General features: G+C 43.5%; 1 protein-coding gene across 3 annotated transcripts in view; it reads left to right on the forward strand.

The window, feature by feature from the left end:
* MAP1B (microtubule associated protein 1B) overlaps nucleotides 1-14,193 on the forward strand; it is a 99,583-nt gene that overhangs the window by 21,044 nt on the left and 64,346 nt on the right. For 2 of the 3 annotated variants that reach the window (XM_008053963.2, XM_008053964.2), the window contains exon 1: nucleotides 11,291-11,427. The exons of the other annotated variant lie outside the window; for it this stretch is intronic. In XM_008053963.2, the coding sequence (XP_008052154.1) occupies nucleotides 11,337-11,427 (91 nt within the window). In that variant the 5' untranslated portion in view covers nucleotides 11,291-11,336. Of the gene's footprint in view, nucleotides 1-11,290; nucleotides 11,428-14,193 lie in introns of those variants that run through there. 3 annotated transcript variants of the gene reach the window in all.

Here is a 14,193-nt window from a genome sequence, read left to right on the forward strand (position 1 = left end):
GGTATAGCCCAACTGGCTTTGACCATAAGTCTTTAGATAAAATTCTTCGAAGTCAGCGTATTTGGTCCTCTGATGGGAAGAAACCTGGATGTCTCCAGCCAAGTTCTGCTGGAGTTTTCTAAACAGGAATAACTTCTGAATCACCTGTTCTGTGGCCTTGTGTGGAAAGAAGAGAAGGGAGAAAGCACTGCCACATGCTGTCCACTTGGCTACTTAATAGAGGGCCATTTGCTGCACTAAACATGCCCGTGAACATGTTCTCTCTCCTGAGTTTCTCTCCTAAATGTATGGAACCCTGCCATTGTTTCTTCCACCCCTACCCCTAGTACTTCTTGGATGATCTGAAATACAGGATGACTTTCCCACCCTCTCACCACAAGTTACCTGATTGTAAAGGTAATTCAGAGGGAGGGATATTACTGATAGGAAATTAGCAATTGACTTTGGAAGCCGAAATTGCCGGGTGACTGAAGGGGCAGTTGGGTCATCTTCCCAATACCTCCCTCTGTTGTGTCCTCTCCAAGCTCTCAGCATGGCGCTGTCATATGCAAGCCTTGTCCTCACCTGTGGGTTTGGTTTTCTGGGACTATTTATTTATTTTTTGAGTCAGCATCTCACTCTGTCACTAGACTGGAGTGCAGTAGCATGATCATGGCTCACTGTAGCCTCAACCTCCTAGACTGAGGGGATCCTTCCACCCCAGCCTCCTGAGTAGCTGGGACTACAGGCATGTGCCACCATGTTTGGCCAATTTTTTGATTGTTTGTATAGAGAAAGTCTTGCTATGTTGCCCAGGCTGGTCTCAAGCAGTCTTCTCGCCTCGACTTCCCAAAGTGCTGGGATTACAAGCATGAGTCACTGTGCTCCGCTCTGGGACAATTTAAAATCTGCCATCTTCTCCCCCAGGACCTCATAACCTAGATGATTGGAAAAGGGAGACATTCTTAGCTGCGTTTCACAATCTGTCAGATCCTGCCCTAAATCAGACCTGGCCTAATGTTTTGTTTCCTTTACTTTATTGTTGGCCAGCCACTCCCTTCTCCTCCATTTGGTGAATGTCCTTGAGTTGTTTTGCATTCTCTCCTGGTTATAAATGAAAACTTACACATTTTGATTACTGAGCCCAACTCAAACTACTGGGAAAATCTTGCCCAGAGTTTGCTAAAACAAGTATGTTAAATTTTTTTTTTTTGCAAGGATAATACCATATTTTATTTTATTATTAAAAATTGACACACTTGGTTTTGAGTGTTTCACATGTGGTCATGTCTGCATCCTCTTCCACAGAAGACCAAATGCCCTCGCTGTTACTGGAGGCTGTGTGTAAAATTGACTAGGTTATTGGGACAATTTGCATTTTTGTTTACATCAGTACTCTCAGGGGCTGAGTAATAATTCACAGTACCAAAAAGTCAGTTCATAAGGATAGCTTGTTATAAAGCGGTGATTCTATTTTTATCTTTCTGGAGATGTCAGACCATTTGGTGATAGCTCCTGTAGCTTGGCTGTTGACCTCCTTGTGTATGAGCGAAATCAATAACCGACTGACCCTGTTGCTGTAGTTAGTGAATTACCTTGACAGCCTACGTTTCTGTAGAACCTTTGAGTATATTGTTTTCCCTAGATCAGTCTATGAGGGGTGATAGACAATGAACATGTTCTATAACTATTATTTTAGTAAGCCCCAAATTAAAGTATATTTTCCAGCTGAGTAACATGATCTTTAAAGATCTTATGACCTTTATCTGGTTATATCCATCTTCATCCAGAATTAAATGACCCCACTTCCTGTAATTTACCTGGCCACATCAAGCAAGTATTGGTTTGATGGTCTGTATAGAAGTTCTGGTTTGAAGATGTCTCTTTCAAAATGCCTTTTGTGAAAATAAATAATAATGATACTTACCCACATTTATCTGATTGTTAAATTTGCGGTTTCAATTGCTATGATTCCCTAAAACAAGGCACAAATACCTGTGTTCAAAATTGGCACCAGAAATGGCTTTGAATTGATTCAGAGCTAAATTTTACTTTCTTAGCTGGGTGCAAAATCTGTAATCCCAGCACTTTGGGAGGCTGAGGCAAGAAGATTGCCTGAGCCCAGGGGTTTGAGGCCAGCCTGGGCAATTTGGAGAGACCTCATCTCTACAACAAGTCAAAAAATTAGCTGGGTGTGGTGACGCATGCCTGCAGTTCCAGATACTTGGAAGGCTGAGGTGGAAGGATCGCCTGAGCCCAGCAGGTTGAGGCAGCAGTGGCGTGAGTGTGCCACTGCATTCCAGCCTGGGCAACAGAGTGAGACTGCAACTCAAAAAAAAAAAATTTCATGTCTAATATGGATTAATGATTTTTCCCCATTTATATGAAGAAGTAACCTTAAAAATACTTAAATGTGGTCAAAGATTGTTAATCATACTATCCATGAGTACGGAATGTCATAAATAGCTCTAACCAAATGTTCATCTTTTATTTCCAATGTTTTAAAATAAGCAGCATGGAAAAAAATATTAATGCAGTTCATCTTGGAAACATGAAGAATTATCAACTATTCTGTTTTACCAGCAGGTGGCATGACTTATTGCTATGCTGGTGACAATTTAAAAGCCAACACATCTTATTACTTCAAGCTGTTGTATTACTTAAAAGTGATTCCCAAAGTATTTGCCCCAAATGTAACAGTCAAAAGTTTGATATCCTTATGATATAAAGAGCTCTTATAAATAAATAAGTAAAATCTTAACATTTTGATAGGAAAATGAGTATAGAATAAGAACATTCAGTTTACACACACAGGAGATAGATAAACACACACACGCGTGCACACACACCCCCCCAAATGACCAATAAGCATGGAAATGTTCAACTTCTTTATAAATTAAGAAATACAAATGAACACAAGAAGGTAAAAATTCTTACCAATAGGTTGCAAGACTTTAAAAAAAAATGATACTACTGATCACTGACAAAGAGGGCAAGATAAGCACCTTCACATTCTGTGTTTTGATATAAACAACCCTTCTGGAGTGGAATTTTAAAATATATATCAAGAGTCTTAAAAGTAATCACATACTTTGACTCAGTAATTCCCTGCCAGTAATTTATTTTATGGAAATGGCAGGTATATGCACAAAAAAAGTTATGTAAAAAAGATGCTTACTGTGACATTATATATCTATGTGAAAAACGGGGGGAAAAGCTGGAGTTCTCAACAACCGTGAATAGTATAATTAATAATGATTAATCGATAGGATGCCATATTTGTCCTATGTTATAAATCATATATTTGAAGAATCTTTGCTGATATGTAATGTTGATTGAAAAGGGAAGGGTTCGATCAAAATTTAGCACCAAAAGTATTTGTGTATTTTCATAGACACAATACACCCCAATTCTAATATAGGTTGTCACTGAGTAGTAAGTGAATAGGTTATTTAAGTTTTCTTCCTTATCTTTTTCTGTGCTTTTTACACTTTATGCAGTGGACATATATTATTTTATGAGGGGAAAATATAAGCATTTTCAAGAATAGTGATCCTAGCATTGTAGACATGAATCATTATCGCTTCTGAATTTCTCATGGAAATGAGATTCAATAGTAAGTTACATGTCTGGAGAAAATAGAGCTCATTTGAGTCAGAGGTTGGAAAGCACTTATGAATACTAACCTCACAAACCTCAAAACTAGTGTGTAGTAGAATAATGACATGGCATGAAAAGCCGCGGATGTCAGCCTAAGTTAAGGTTTGAGGAGATACATAAAACAGTCATGAGAGGAAAAAAAAACTTACAAGTCTAGGTTCTCCAGCTTTGGTTGCCTCCAGGGTTGGTGAAATCTGTATCAAAGTACATCCTACTGCAGCTGGGACCTGGAAGCCTGGGTTCCCATTCTGGCTGCCCTGTGATTACATTTTGTACTTAACCTTGAACAAGTCACCAGACTCTCTGAACTCGGAGTTTTCTTCCAGTACTGGATAATTATTCTTTCTTGGAGTCTGGCATTCTGATGCAGTTTCTAGCTCCGGAAAGTGAGGTGTGCGTCTCTGGGGTGTCTGGCTGATGCTGAGCAGATCAAGGCTCCTTCTGGGTCACACCCTGGATCAGGTGTGGCTGAAGTCATCCTGGTCCTCAGTCATTTTCAAAAAGTTACCATGACATAAGGCCTTGGGAAGACTGCAGTTGAGAGTAAGAAAGGCAGTTCAGTTCTCTCTTGGAAATCACAAAATGAAAGCAGAGATATGTCACAGAATATGAGCAAACCTGGTATATCCTTTATCAGTATATTTTTTAATATAAAATTTCCTTTTTTTTTTTCATTTCAAGTTTGTAATTATCATCAGACTAATTTTTTGTCCCATCAGTGGTAAGGTGTTTTAACATTGAGAATTTAGAGGCAGCAGATTTGTATCCTGACATGTAAGAAGGGCTCAATTCAGAGGATTTTACTTTTTAAACTTAAAGACAAAGCATATTCAGATATATATCATATAGGAATGTTTTATACACTTCTTTTTACCTAACCACAGTGTAGAAAATAGATGGTGACCCATCCACACATCTAAAATTGAAACAAAGTTTAATAAAACAATACCTATCCTGACTATCTGAAGTGCATTATGACATTTTTCTAGTCCATTTTATTCTATGCTATTAAAAAATACTGGTTTTGACTCACTAGTTTGATTTCATGGTACACTAACGTATAGCAACCCTCATTTTGAAGAACACTGGTAATAGAGCTTTTTGGAGAGGTACCCAGGATGGAGAGAGAAACTGCTACATATCCTGAAAACTAAATATCACTTATAAATTTCTCAGCAGCGAAACAAGAAAGGAAAATAGATCCTTTCTCTATTAAGCTCACTGTGACAGAAACAAGGACAAAAATAGCACAGGAGAAACATGTTACAAGAGGAGATTTACACACATCCAATATTTTCAAGTAAGAAGAATGCATCTGAAAAGAGGTCCAGTTGTAATGATGGCAGCCGACGGATGAAATCACCAACTATAGACAGCATAGAAAACGTAAAAGGGCCAAGACTCAAGTGGGCCTGGTTTTGTTTCCAGTGTCCATCTTAGACTTTTCGCTTTTTGTCTCCATCCCTATCTTAGTGTGTGTCATTGAGAATGAAAGGATGACTGCATAATAAATCAGCTCTTCACAACAATACTGGGTGGCGGGGGGAGGTGCACCATCCACTTCCTGCACGACCTCTGGACCCTTCAGTGCCTGGGGATGCTCACCACATTTAGACGACTCCACCTGCTTTTTCTGTGTCTTCTGGAGCACCAGCCAGGCCGGTGTAGGGAGCAGCTCCCTGCAACTGCACTATCACTCTCACCATTTACCCCTTCGGGGTTCATTTCCACACTTTATTCTTTTGTCCTCCAGCTTCTTCCTTTGTTTCTTCCCACTTCTCCTGTCTTCCCATTTCCTGCCTCTGCTCTGCAGTGACGTTGGTGCCGTGACATACCTCTGAGCATGGCTGAGCAGGGGTCACCCAGTGCTTCAGGAATTAAATAGTTGGAGCTTTTTGGAAGGACTTAGAGGCTACAGGTCTTTAATTTCTTCAGTAGGTTTTTAATGGGCTCTGTGCCCAGTTAGAGAGAAGACCTGAACTCAGAGCCTTCGTGCTGGACTTTTTACCATCAGACCAGCAGGGTCTCTTGAGACTGGGAAAGAACTGCTCAGGGGCCAGTAGCCAGAGCGTGACCTTTCTCACCATGCCCTGCCGGGGACTTGAAGGACCAACCCTGTCCTGAGTAAGCCAGTCTCCTGGGGCCCTCGCGGCACCCCTCCGAACCTTGGGCAGTGCCCGAGAACAGCTTTCTTCATTAAGCCCAAGAAACATGGTGTGGAATCAGTCTGTCTGGAGCTCCTTATATGGAGAGACTCTGAGACTATTGTATGTTTAGTTTGTAAGAGGATCATGGTTTAAAAAAAGAAAGAAAAAGAGAAAAAGAAAAGTTTAAGGCAGTGATATCATGTTAGTAAGAGGCTTGGTTAAAAAAGAAAGGGAAAACACTCCTTCAAACTGTTTCCACCCTAATTCTGAATTACAGTGGGGACGACAGCAAATCCATCAATTTCCCTGGTTCTGGCTGACCTTCCCCTGCATCCTGGACCAAGGAACCCTCGCTGACGAGACACTGTCTGTTTCTCCTGGCGGGGGACTGCAGATAGGCTAGGAGGCTATGAAGCCCTGCCACGTGTTCCTCCAAATGGATGGTTTTTATTATTTTTGGAACACAGTCCCCCGGCCCTAAATCCTAAAATGCTGACAGAGCAAAAGCAAAGGAGACCTGTGGAGGGGAGCCCTACCCGGCCGCAATTTGGTGGCCTTCCCCACCTTGGCTTGGTGCCCAGCTTGAGGATAGGGCTGCCCTTCTTGTGCCTACCCTGGGTCCCCCTGCCTCCCCCCCAAGATGGCTGTGGGCAGAGGGCGAACTGGAGCCCTTTCAAAGCCAAAGTGGAAGGGATTGATGGAGGGTCATCGTCTCGTGTTCCCCCCTCCCCCGGCTGTGGGATGGAGGTCTGGGCGGCTGCTTATTGTGCAGACAGGATTGTGATGCTTGATCTGCTGGGCCTGTGTCTCCACATCCACACCCTTTCATGAGGCCAGGAGGAGGGGCCGGCAGGCTGCAGGACTCCATGCCGTCCTTCCACACTATGAGGACCTGAAACCTCCTTGGTCACTAGGAAAGAGGAGGGGAAACAGTTCCCAGGGCGTTTCTAAGCCAGGGGTTTGGAGCTCTCTGGGGAATAATTAAGTGGAAACAAATAGAAAGTCAAACCTTAAAAAGACAACCTTAAAAGAATTGACATAAAGTTGTGCACTTACCATTTTCAAAGAGGATTTGAGGAGACTTAGGACTAAGTAAGGAAATATGAAATAGGAGGAAAAAGGGATTTCTCAGGAAACAGAAGTGCTCCCCAAGTGGAGCGAGATAAGTCTGCATGCATGAGTTTCAATGGAAAAAAAGAAAAGTAAATTGATTTCAGCACACGGTGTGGAGGCAGTGAATCCAAGAGTAAAGCAGAACTGTTACAGGTCTTTTTATATGGGCTGCAGCCTATATTTAAACATTTCCAACTGTGGTTTTTATTTTCTATTTCTTAATAGATGGGTGGGGGTTGGAGGCATAGAGTTTTTACGTGATTTAAATACAAGATATAATTGTTTTACACCCAACTTCAGAGTTCAGTCTCCAGGAAAAAAGGTTTTCTGGCTGTTGTGTGAAATCCAGAGTAAAAAGTTTGCCTAAATGTCAATAGTTTAGAGTCCTCATCAAGGATTCTGTTGTGTTCTTAAGCATTTTGTGTGTGTGTGTGTACAATTGCCATCAAAAGACACAAATACCAACTAAGTGTAGAAAAATCTTTACACAGACCATAGATAAACTGTCGAGTTTGATCAGGATTTCCAGAAAGAAAATGTGAAATGTTAGTCTTGAGAATTCAGTCACAAAAGAATACAGTGCCATGTTGAGATGCCAAATATAAAAGAGAATGTTTAGTGCAATCCAAGTGGCAAACAAATACATTTCCTTTTTAGGGCTGGGGTGAGGCAGTACAGTGAGGCCTTGTTTGAACACCCTGAACAGAATCCAGTCTTGTAAAAGCCAATTCAGGGTCATCATTATGAATGTTGTCCGCAAGTGGATTATACCTTTATATCTGTGGTGTCTTCCTGGAGAGGACCTGTTGGTTTGCCACTGGATAAAATGACTCCAACTGGTTTTTTAATTCATGTGTCGTTAAAAAAACAAACACATCCATCTTGTTCTTCTCCCTTGGTATCAGGCTGTCAGTAGTTTTTTCTAAACTACCCACAGTGTCCTTATTTCTAAGTACCCTTCCGTATTAGTGTCCTGGGTCTATAGCCACAAAGTGTCACAAACGGATTGGCTTATAACAACAGAAATGGATTCTCTCACAGTTCTGGAAGTCAGAGGCTGGTTCCTTCTGGGGGCTGTGAGGGAGAATCTGTTCCATGCCCATCTTCTAGTTTCTGGTAGCTGCAGGCAGTACTCGGCATTCCTTCACTTGTAGACGTGTCACTCCAATGTCTGCCTCTGATGTCACATGGCACGTTCTCCCCTGCTTCTCTGTGTTTCTCTTCTTCTAAGGACCTTGGCCATTGAATAAGACCCACTCTAATCTGATAGGACCTCATTTTAACTAATGACATCTATAAAGACCCTATATCTAAATGAGGGCAACTCTATTCAATTCAGTACACCTTCCATTTTGCTGTTTTGAATCTGCTGTAGATTCTAAAGCCCAGAAACTAAGCTTGTTAGACCTCCTATCTAAATAAAACAAAAAGAGAGAGAGAAAAAGAGACTTGATCCTGTAGGATAAACCCCGAGGAGTCTTCCCTGGCATAAAATTCTTGAGCTTTAAGTGCTTTGACTTAGTACTAGCCATTTTTCCTCCCCAGAGGCTTCTCGTCCCTGCCATCTTTTTTCCTTTTTTCTTTTTTTTTAAACTAGATTCTAAACCAAATTTTTCACAGTTGAGACTGCTGGATAAAGAGCTTCTGACACACAAATGTGGGGTGTTATGCTTGGGTCTTTCAGACAGAGTTTTCTAGGGTGCTGGGGGAAGATTAGCCAAGTCATGCCTCTAAGAGGTGGTCTAGGCCATAAGTAGAATACATGAGAAGAGGCTGCATGGGAGAGGTGCCAGAATAAATTCCTTCTTACCCCTGAAACACAGACCCCTCTTTTCTCTTGGCCATCTGAGTTGCAGGAGACTGTTGCTGCTTGTGTGAGATTCTAGAGGCCCCATCCCTGCCTATCTCTGGTGCTGCCTGTGAATTATACTCTGTTTTGGTGAAAATCACGTTCTGTACAGCTGTGGGGAGCATTGTTGGAACAAACTCCCTTCTCAGTTCAGTGTATTAATACTTTTTCAGAGCTACCTTTGTGCGCATTTGCCCTCCAGACTGTTGAGAGTAGGGCACTGGCCTCTAAAGAAAGGAAAGGAGACCCCAGTGGAAAACGTTCACCAACACAGCGTGGAATGATGGGAACAGACTCTTGGGAATTCAGGATCTCTTGCATCAGCCTTTTTATGGCTCTGCCGAAAGAAAGTACTAAACCTCAGAGGAGCACAAAGAAAGAGAACGATATTAAACCCAGAATGATTTTAATCTTTGGCAGCAGCCCACATCCTTAAAAAAAAAAAAATCCTGCTTCCATTGTCATGCACCTGTCATTACACTGAAGGAGTTCTTTTTCTCGCTTGATGGATGGTGGTCTTAAAAGCTTGCTGTTTTTCATTAGCAGAGTGAAATGGGGTGCCAGTGCTGATGCTTTGTCATTCTGATGGAGTCTAATGCATGAATCGGTATAATTATTCAGTGTTTGCATAATCAGCAAGATTTTGAAGGGGAATGTTGCACAACTCAGAAGTGGCCTAATTTCACCTGACAATATTCCATTCACACTCCAAACATCTCCTCCAGGAAGCAGTGAAGTGTTGGTGGGTTTCCTTAAGGCACAAGCCGATGATGACGGTGGGAAATTGAGTTGTCCTAAATCACTGGTTAATTCTGATATATGCCCAGTGGCCACTTAGAGGGACTTGCTCTAGATCCCAGATGATACCCATCGCTATTGTTTTAGAAATGTCATTGATTTATAATGCATGAAGCGTGAGCTTTTGTTCCACATGGGTTCAGTAATGAACCACCAGCCAAATCCATTACATTTCATCAGAGGGTGAAGTAAGTCCCAGAAATGCAAGCAATTTGAGAGGAATCCCCCCAGGAAGGCCAAAGAAGGGACTCATTGGGGAGTGATTTGGCAAAAGCTACCTAAGTTAAATTTATACTCCTTTTTTTTGAGAGTCTCTTTTACAAAAAAGTAGCTTCTTCAGTTGAGCTGTTTCAGGGACCCTGGTAATACCAGTTGCAAGGAGGGAGACTGTATTTTTTTATTAACTCATTGAAATCAATTTATCCTAGCCCAGCGTGACACTAATACCAAAAATCCGAGCAGTGCCCGGGGCTGAATCTCATAGTCACCCAGCTCATCTAATTTGGACTAGATTGCTTTTTTCATTAAATCTAGAAATCATTTCAGACAGGCCACCTTTCTAGGGATTTCTGTGGGAGAATCATATTCTGGGGAAGAAGCCTTGCCTCTCTCAGGTAGAGCGTTGGACAGAGCATTTGAATCTGGGCCTGTTCCCCTTTCCTCCTAGAAGCCAGTCTGTTTTGATCTCCGTTCTTGAGAAGAGCTCACAATTCTGATCGCTAACATCTGCTGAATGCTCCCCACGTGCCCAGTGCTGCTCTAAGTACTTGACGTGTATTAACTAAGGTAATCCTCATAGCTTCCCAAGAAGGAGGTCCTGTTATCATCTTCATTTAGCCGCGAGGAACCTGAGGCTTAGCATGGTTGAGTAGCGGGCCCAAGGTCACACAGACAGCAAGTGTTGGAGAAAGGAGCCCAGATTCCGCAATCTGGCCCCAGAACTCACTGCTGACTTCCAAAGACCTCGCATACAACCAGGAAGTTCTGTAGTGGAAGAGCTTCTGTATTCCAAGGCAGAGCTCCTGGGGACCTTGTGGGGCTAGGGCAAATGGATTCCAACCCCAGGAGGCATGTGCTTTGATGTTATAGCCTCCGCCTTTCTGGGGCAGCTGAAACCCTTTTCAAAAGCAGAGCCTCGTAGGCAATGGATGTACAAGAGGATACTCTCATCCACGGCCGATGGAAGGATACATCTGATCAAAGTCTTTTCAAAAAAGCACAACCTAGAACCAAGTGCTGGCATCTCTCTCGGCAAAGCTGCATGAGAAAGGGCTATTTTTGTCACTGGGCCAATATCGTGAAGAAGAGCTGGGCCTCATCACTTGGTCTGCAGCTAGTTATAGAAAGTCAAGATAATAAACATCACTGGATGAATACTTTCCAGTGATTAAAAAGTGTGGGGGGGAGTCATCTGGGAAAGAAAGGCAGGCCCTGGTGTAGCTAGCTGCTCAGCCCTGGAAACCCAGGGTGAGGTCTATGGGACGCTTCCCAGCTGGGCACGCCCCGCTGGGTGATCAGTTGGCCGGGATTCATGAATCCTCCCTAGGACTGCCCGTCCTGTCCTCCAGGGCAGACGGAAGATGAGTGGTGTGGTGCTGATGGCCAGCTGGGAGGGAGGGCTTGGGAGATATGTCAAGGGAGAAAATGGGTGACTATTCGATGGAGTGGGCTCAGTAGCTGTTGCCTGGGAAACCTGTGGACTCTAAAATGAACCAGAGGAGGATCCAATTCTGCTTGTCTCCAGGGACAGATTTACAGACTGAAAAACAAAGCCTTCTTGACGGACCCAAATGAACATGAGACTTAAAAGGAGTCTCTGCAAAGTGGAATTCAGGACAGTGCTTTCCAAAGAGGAGGGAAATCACCCAAATGAGAGGAATGGTAAATTTCCCTAAATGTAAGAACAGTAGATCTTTTATTTTTATTTATTTATTTTTGAGTTGGAGTCTCACTCTGTTGCCCAGACTGGAGGGCAGTGGCACGCTCCCGGCCACCGCAGCCTCGACCTGCTGGGCTCCAGCGATCCTTCCGCCTCAGCCTTCCAAGGAGCTGGAATTACAGGCGCGCGCTACCACGCCTGGGTAATTTTTTGTTTTGTTTTATTGTAGAGATGAGGTCCTGCCAAGTTGCCCGGGCGGGTCTCAAACCCCCGGGTTCAGGCAATCCACTCACCTCGGCCTCCCAAAACCCTGGGATTACAGGCTGAGCCACTGAGCCCAGCTAGAACAGTAGATTTTAAGGTGTTACCCTGTTTATAGCAAATGTTCTATAGTAATTAAATGTGAATTATATGAAGATTTTAAAAATAGGAATTATTTCATAAAAGACATGTTTCTGAAGACACTTCTTTTGCAGTGCACTTAGGGAACCAAAGAACAGAACCAGTTTAGTCAAGCCACTTCTGAATCTTTATTCTGTGGAATTTTCCATTTCACGAGTCTGGACAGGGCCCCTTCATATCCTCTCTGCTTCCTGTCTTCTGAGGAGTCAGGGGCGGCCTCTCAGCCCCTCTGTTCATGGAGATCAGCTGAGACATGAAGAAGGGCACATAGACTGGATTGTCTTTGCTAATAGCTTCTAGGGAATCAGCCACCTGTTCTCATTGTTATCCCATCGGTTTAGAATATTCTCCTTTTCACATTAATTGTAGAAAGGCCCAAATACCTAAAGCATTCATCAGAATTACTTGGCAGGGCGGGGAGTGCGTGTGGTGAATAGACAGTTTCCAGGATGTCTTCCAGCTCACCAGATGACTCTTAGCTTGTCAGACTTGGAGGGTCACTGTTGTAGGATGTGGGTCCGCTCTCCACACACTCGGGAGATGTTGAGGTGGGAAAGGAGCTGGACGAGAGAGGAAGGTGCGTTCGCAGTTCTGGAAGAAAAGACTCCTTGCTCCGTCATGCTCTGCGAATAGCCCAGGCCACAAGTTTGGACTTGCATTCAAAGGAGCTTCCAAGCCGGGCTTGGTGGCTCAGCCTGTCATCCTGCGCCTTTGGGAGGCTGGGGTGAGTGGATTGCCTGAGCCCGTGGGCTCGAGACCCGCCCGGGCGACTTGGCGAGACCTCATCTCGACAATAAGTCAAAAACGAGCCGGGCGTGGTAGCGTGCGCCTGTAGTTCCAGCTACTTGGAAGGCTGAGGCGGAAGGATCGCCGGAGCCCAGCGGGTCGAGGCTGCGCTGGCCGGGAGCGGCCACCGCCCTCCAGTCTGGGCGACAGAGTGAGACTCCAACTCAAAAAACAACAACAACAACAAAAAAACAAAAAACAGAGGAGCTTCCAAGGATCAGTCACACTGTGGTGTGCTGAGGTAGAGGAGTTAGGAGATGCCAGCTGCTTGTCCACCCTTCTGTCAGTCTCCAAATGGGAGCATTCAGAGCTATCAAGACTGGACTTTCTCCTTGAACTTACTGAAGTTCTTTGCCCTGGTTTCATTTGACTAAGAACTTCTGCTCTCCCAGCCATCCCTGACACCTGGATTAATTAGGTCCCACGCATACGTTCTCATATCACTCTGCATTTTGTGATTATCTACTTAACATCTCAGGCCCCATGAGGGCAGAGACTGTTGTATTCACTGCAGTGTTCACCAGCATCCAGCACAATGCTTGCACATAGTTAATGCTCATGAAATATTTTTAAAAAATTGAATACAGTCCCTTTTGTGAAAATCCCAGTGCAGTTCTTGCTTTTTCCAAACTTCGGGAAGCTACAGGGTTGAGAATGTTGTAGATCATCTCTGAGGTCTGAAGCATCGCTATTCCTTCAAATTAACTTGGAAAGAAATTTCCTGTTTCTAATCAAGTGATTTATCCCCTCTTGGAAAATGTACTCGTGAAGCCTGTTCAGACTCAGGAGAGATTGTAAGCAGACTTTCCAATTTCCCGTCTCTCCAAATAGACGTCTGTGTTCTGTATACTCTCAGCATCTATCAGATGGGTACCAAATTTTATAAGACGTGCTTGCTGATTTGTTGAAAAGATTGTTAGCTCATTGGTAAGGCCCTGGCCTGGCCTCCCAAGAGTGGGGAAGAACTTGATTTCCCAAACAGATTGTTGAATGTCTCCCAGGACACCCTTGGACAGAGTGTGTTTGCTCACTGAGGATGCCGCTGTCCTCTTCTGTCACCTCTCTGTGCTTGTTCAGAACCATGGAGACAGTGGACTAATGGGGTGGAACAGAAGAGGAGAGGGGGGTGAGGCCAAGAGGTGGGAACAGGAGGGAAGATCTTCTCTTCATTTCATAGTTCCAGATGCACCCTGTATCCAGAAAGGAGGAAATGGGGCACATGAAATTGAAATAAGAATGTAGATGTAGTCCTCAGAACTGACTTCTCTACGTCTGTTTGGTTTTTCTTGAGTGCACCGTGGGGAGGAGAATCCTTCACTGGATTACATTTATTTTGGGATTTGGCTCTGTATGTGTGTCTGAATGGGTATATCACATGTGATCTCATTTCCCAGAATAAGAGCTAGGCCAAGGCCATCTATGCATCTTTTAAATACCTAGATTTTCACGTGTTTTTTTTTTTTTTTATTGGGCTGATATTTATGCCCACTTAGCTTTTACCAAAATGAATGTTGACTTCGTACGCAGCTTAAGCAGAGACTGGCTCATTTAAAACTAGCACTCTAGTTTTCTAGGTCTTG

This window comes from Carlito syrichta, unplaced genomic scaffold (assembly GCF_000164805.1).
Source record: "Carlito syrichta isolate Samal-C Ts95f unplaced genomic scaffold, Tarsius_syrichta-2.0.1 Scaffold288910, whole genome shotgun sequence".
Lineage (NCBI taxonomy): Eukaryota > Metazoa > Chordata > Mammalia > Primates > Tarsiidae > Carlito > Carlito syrichta.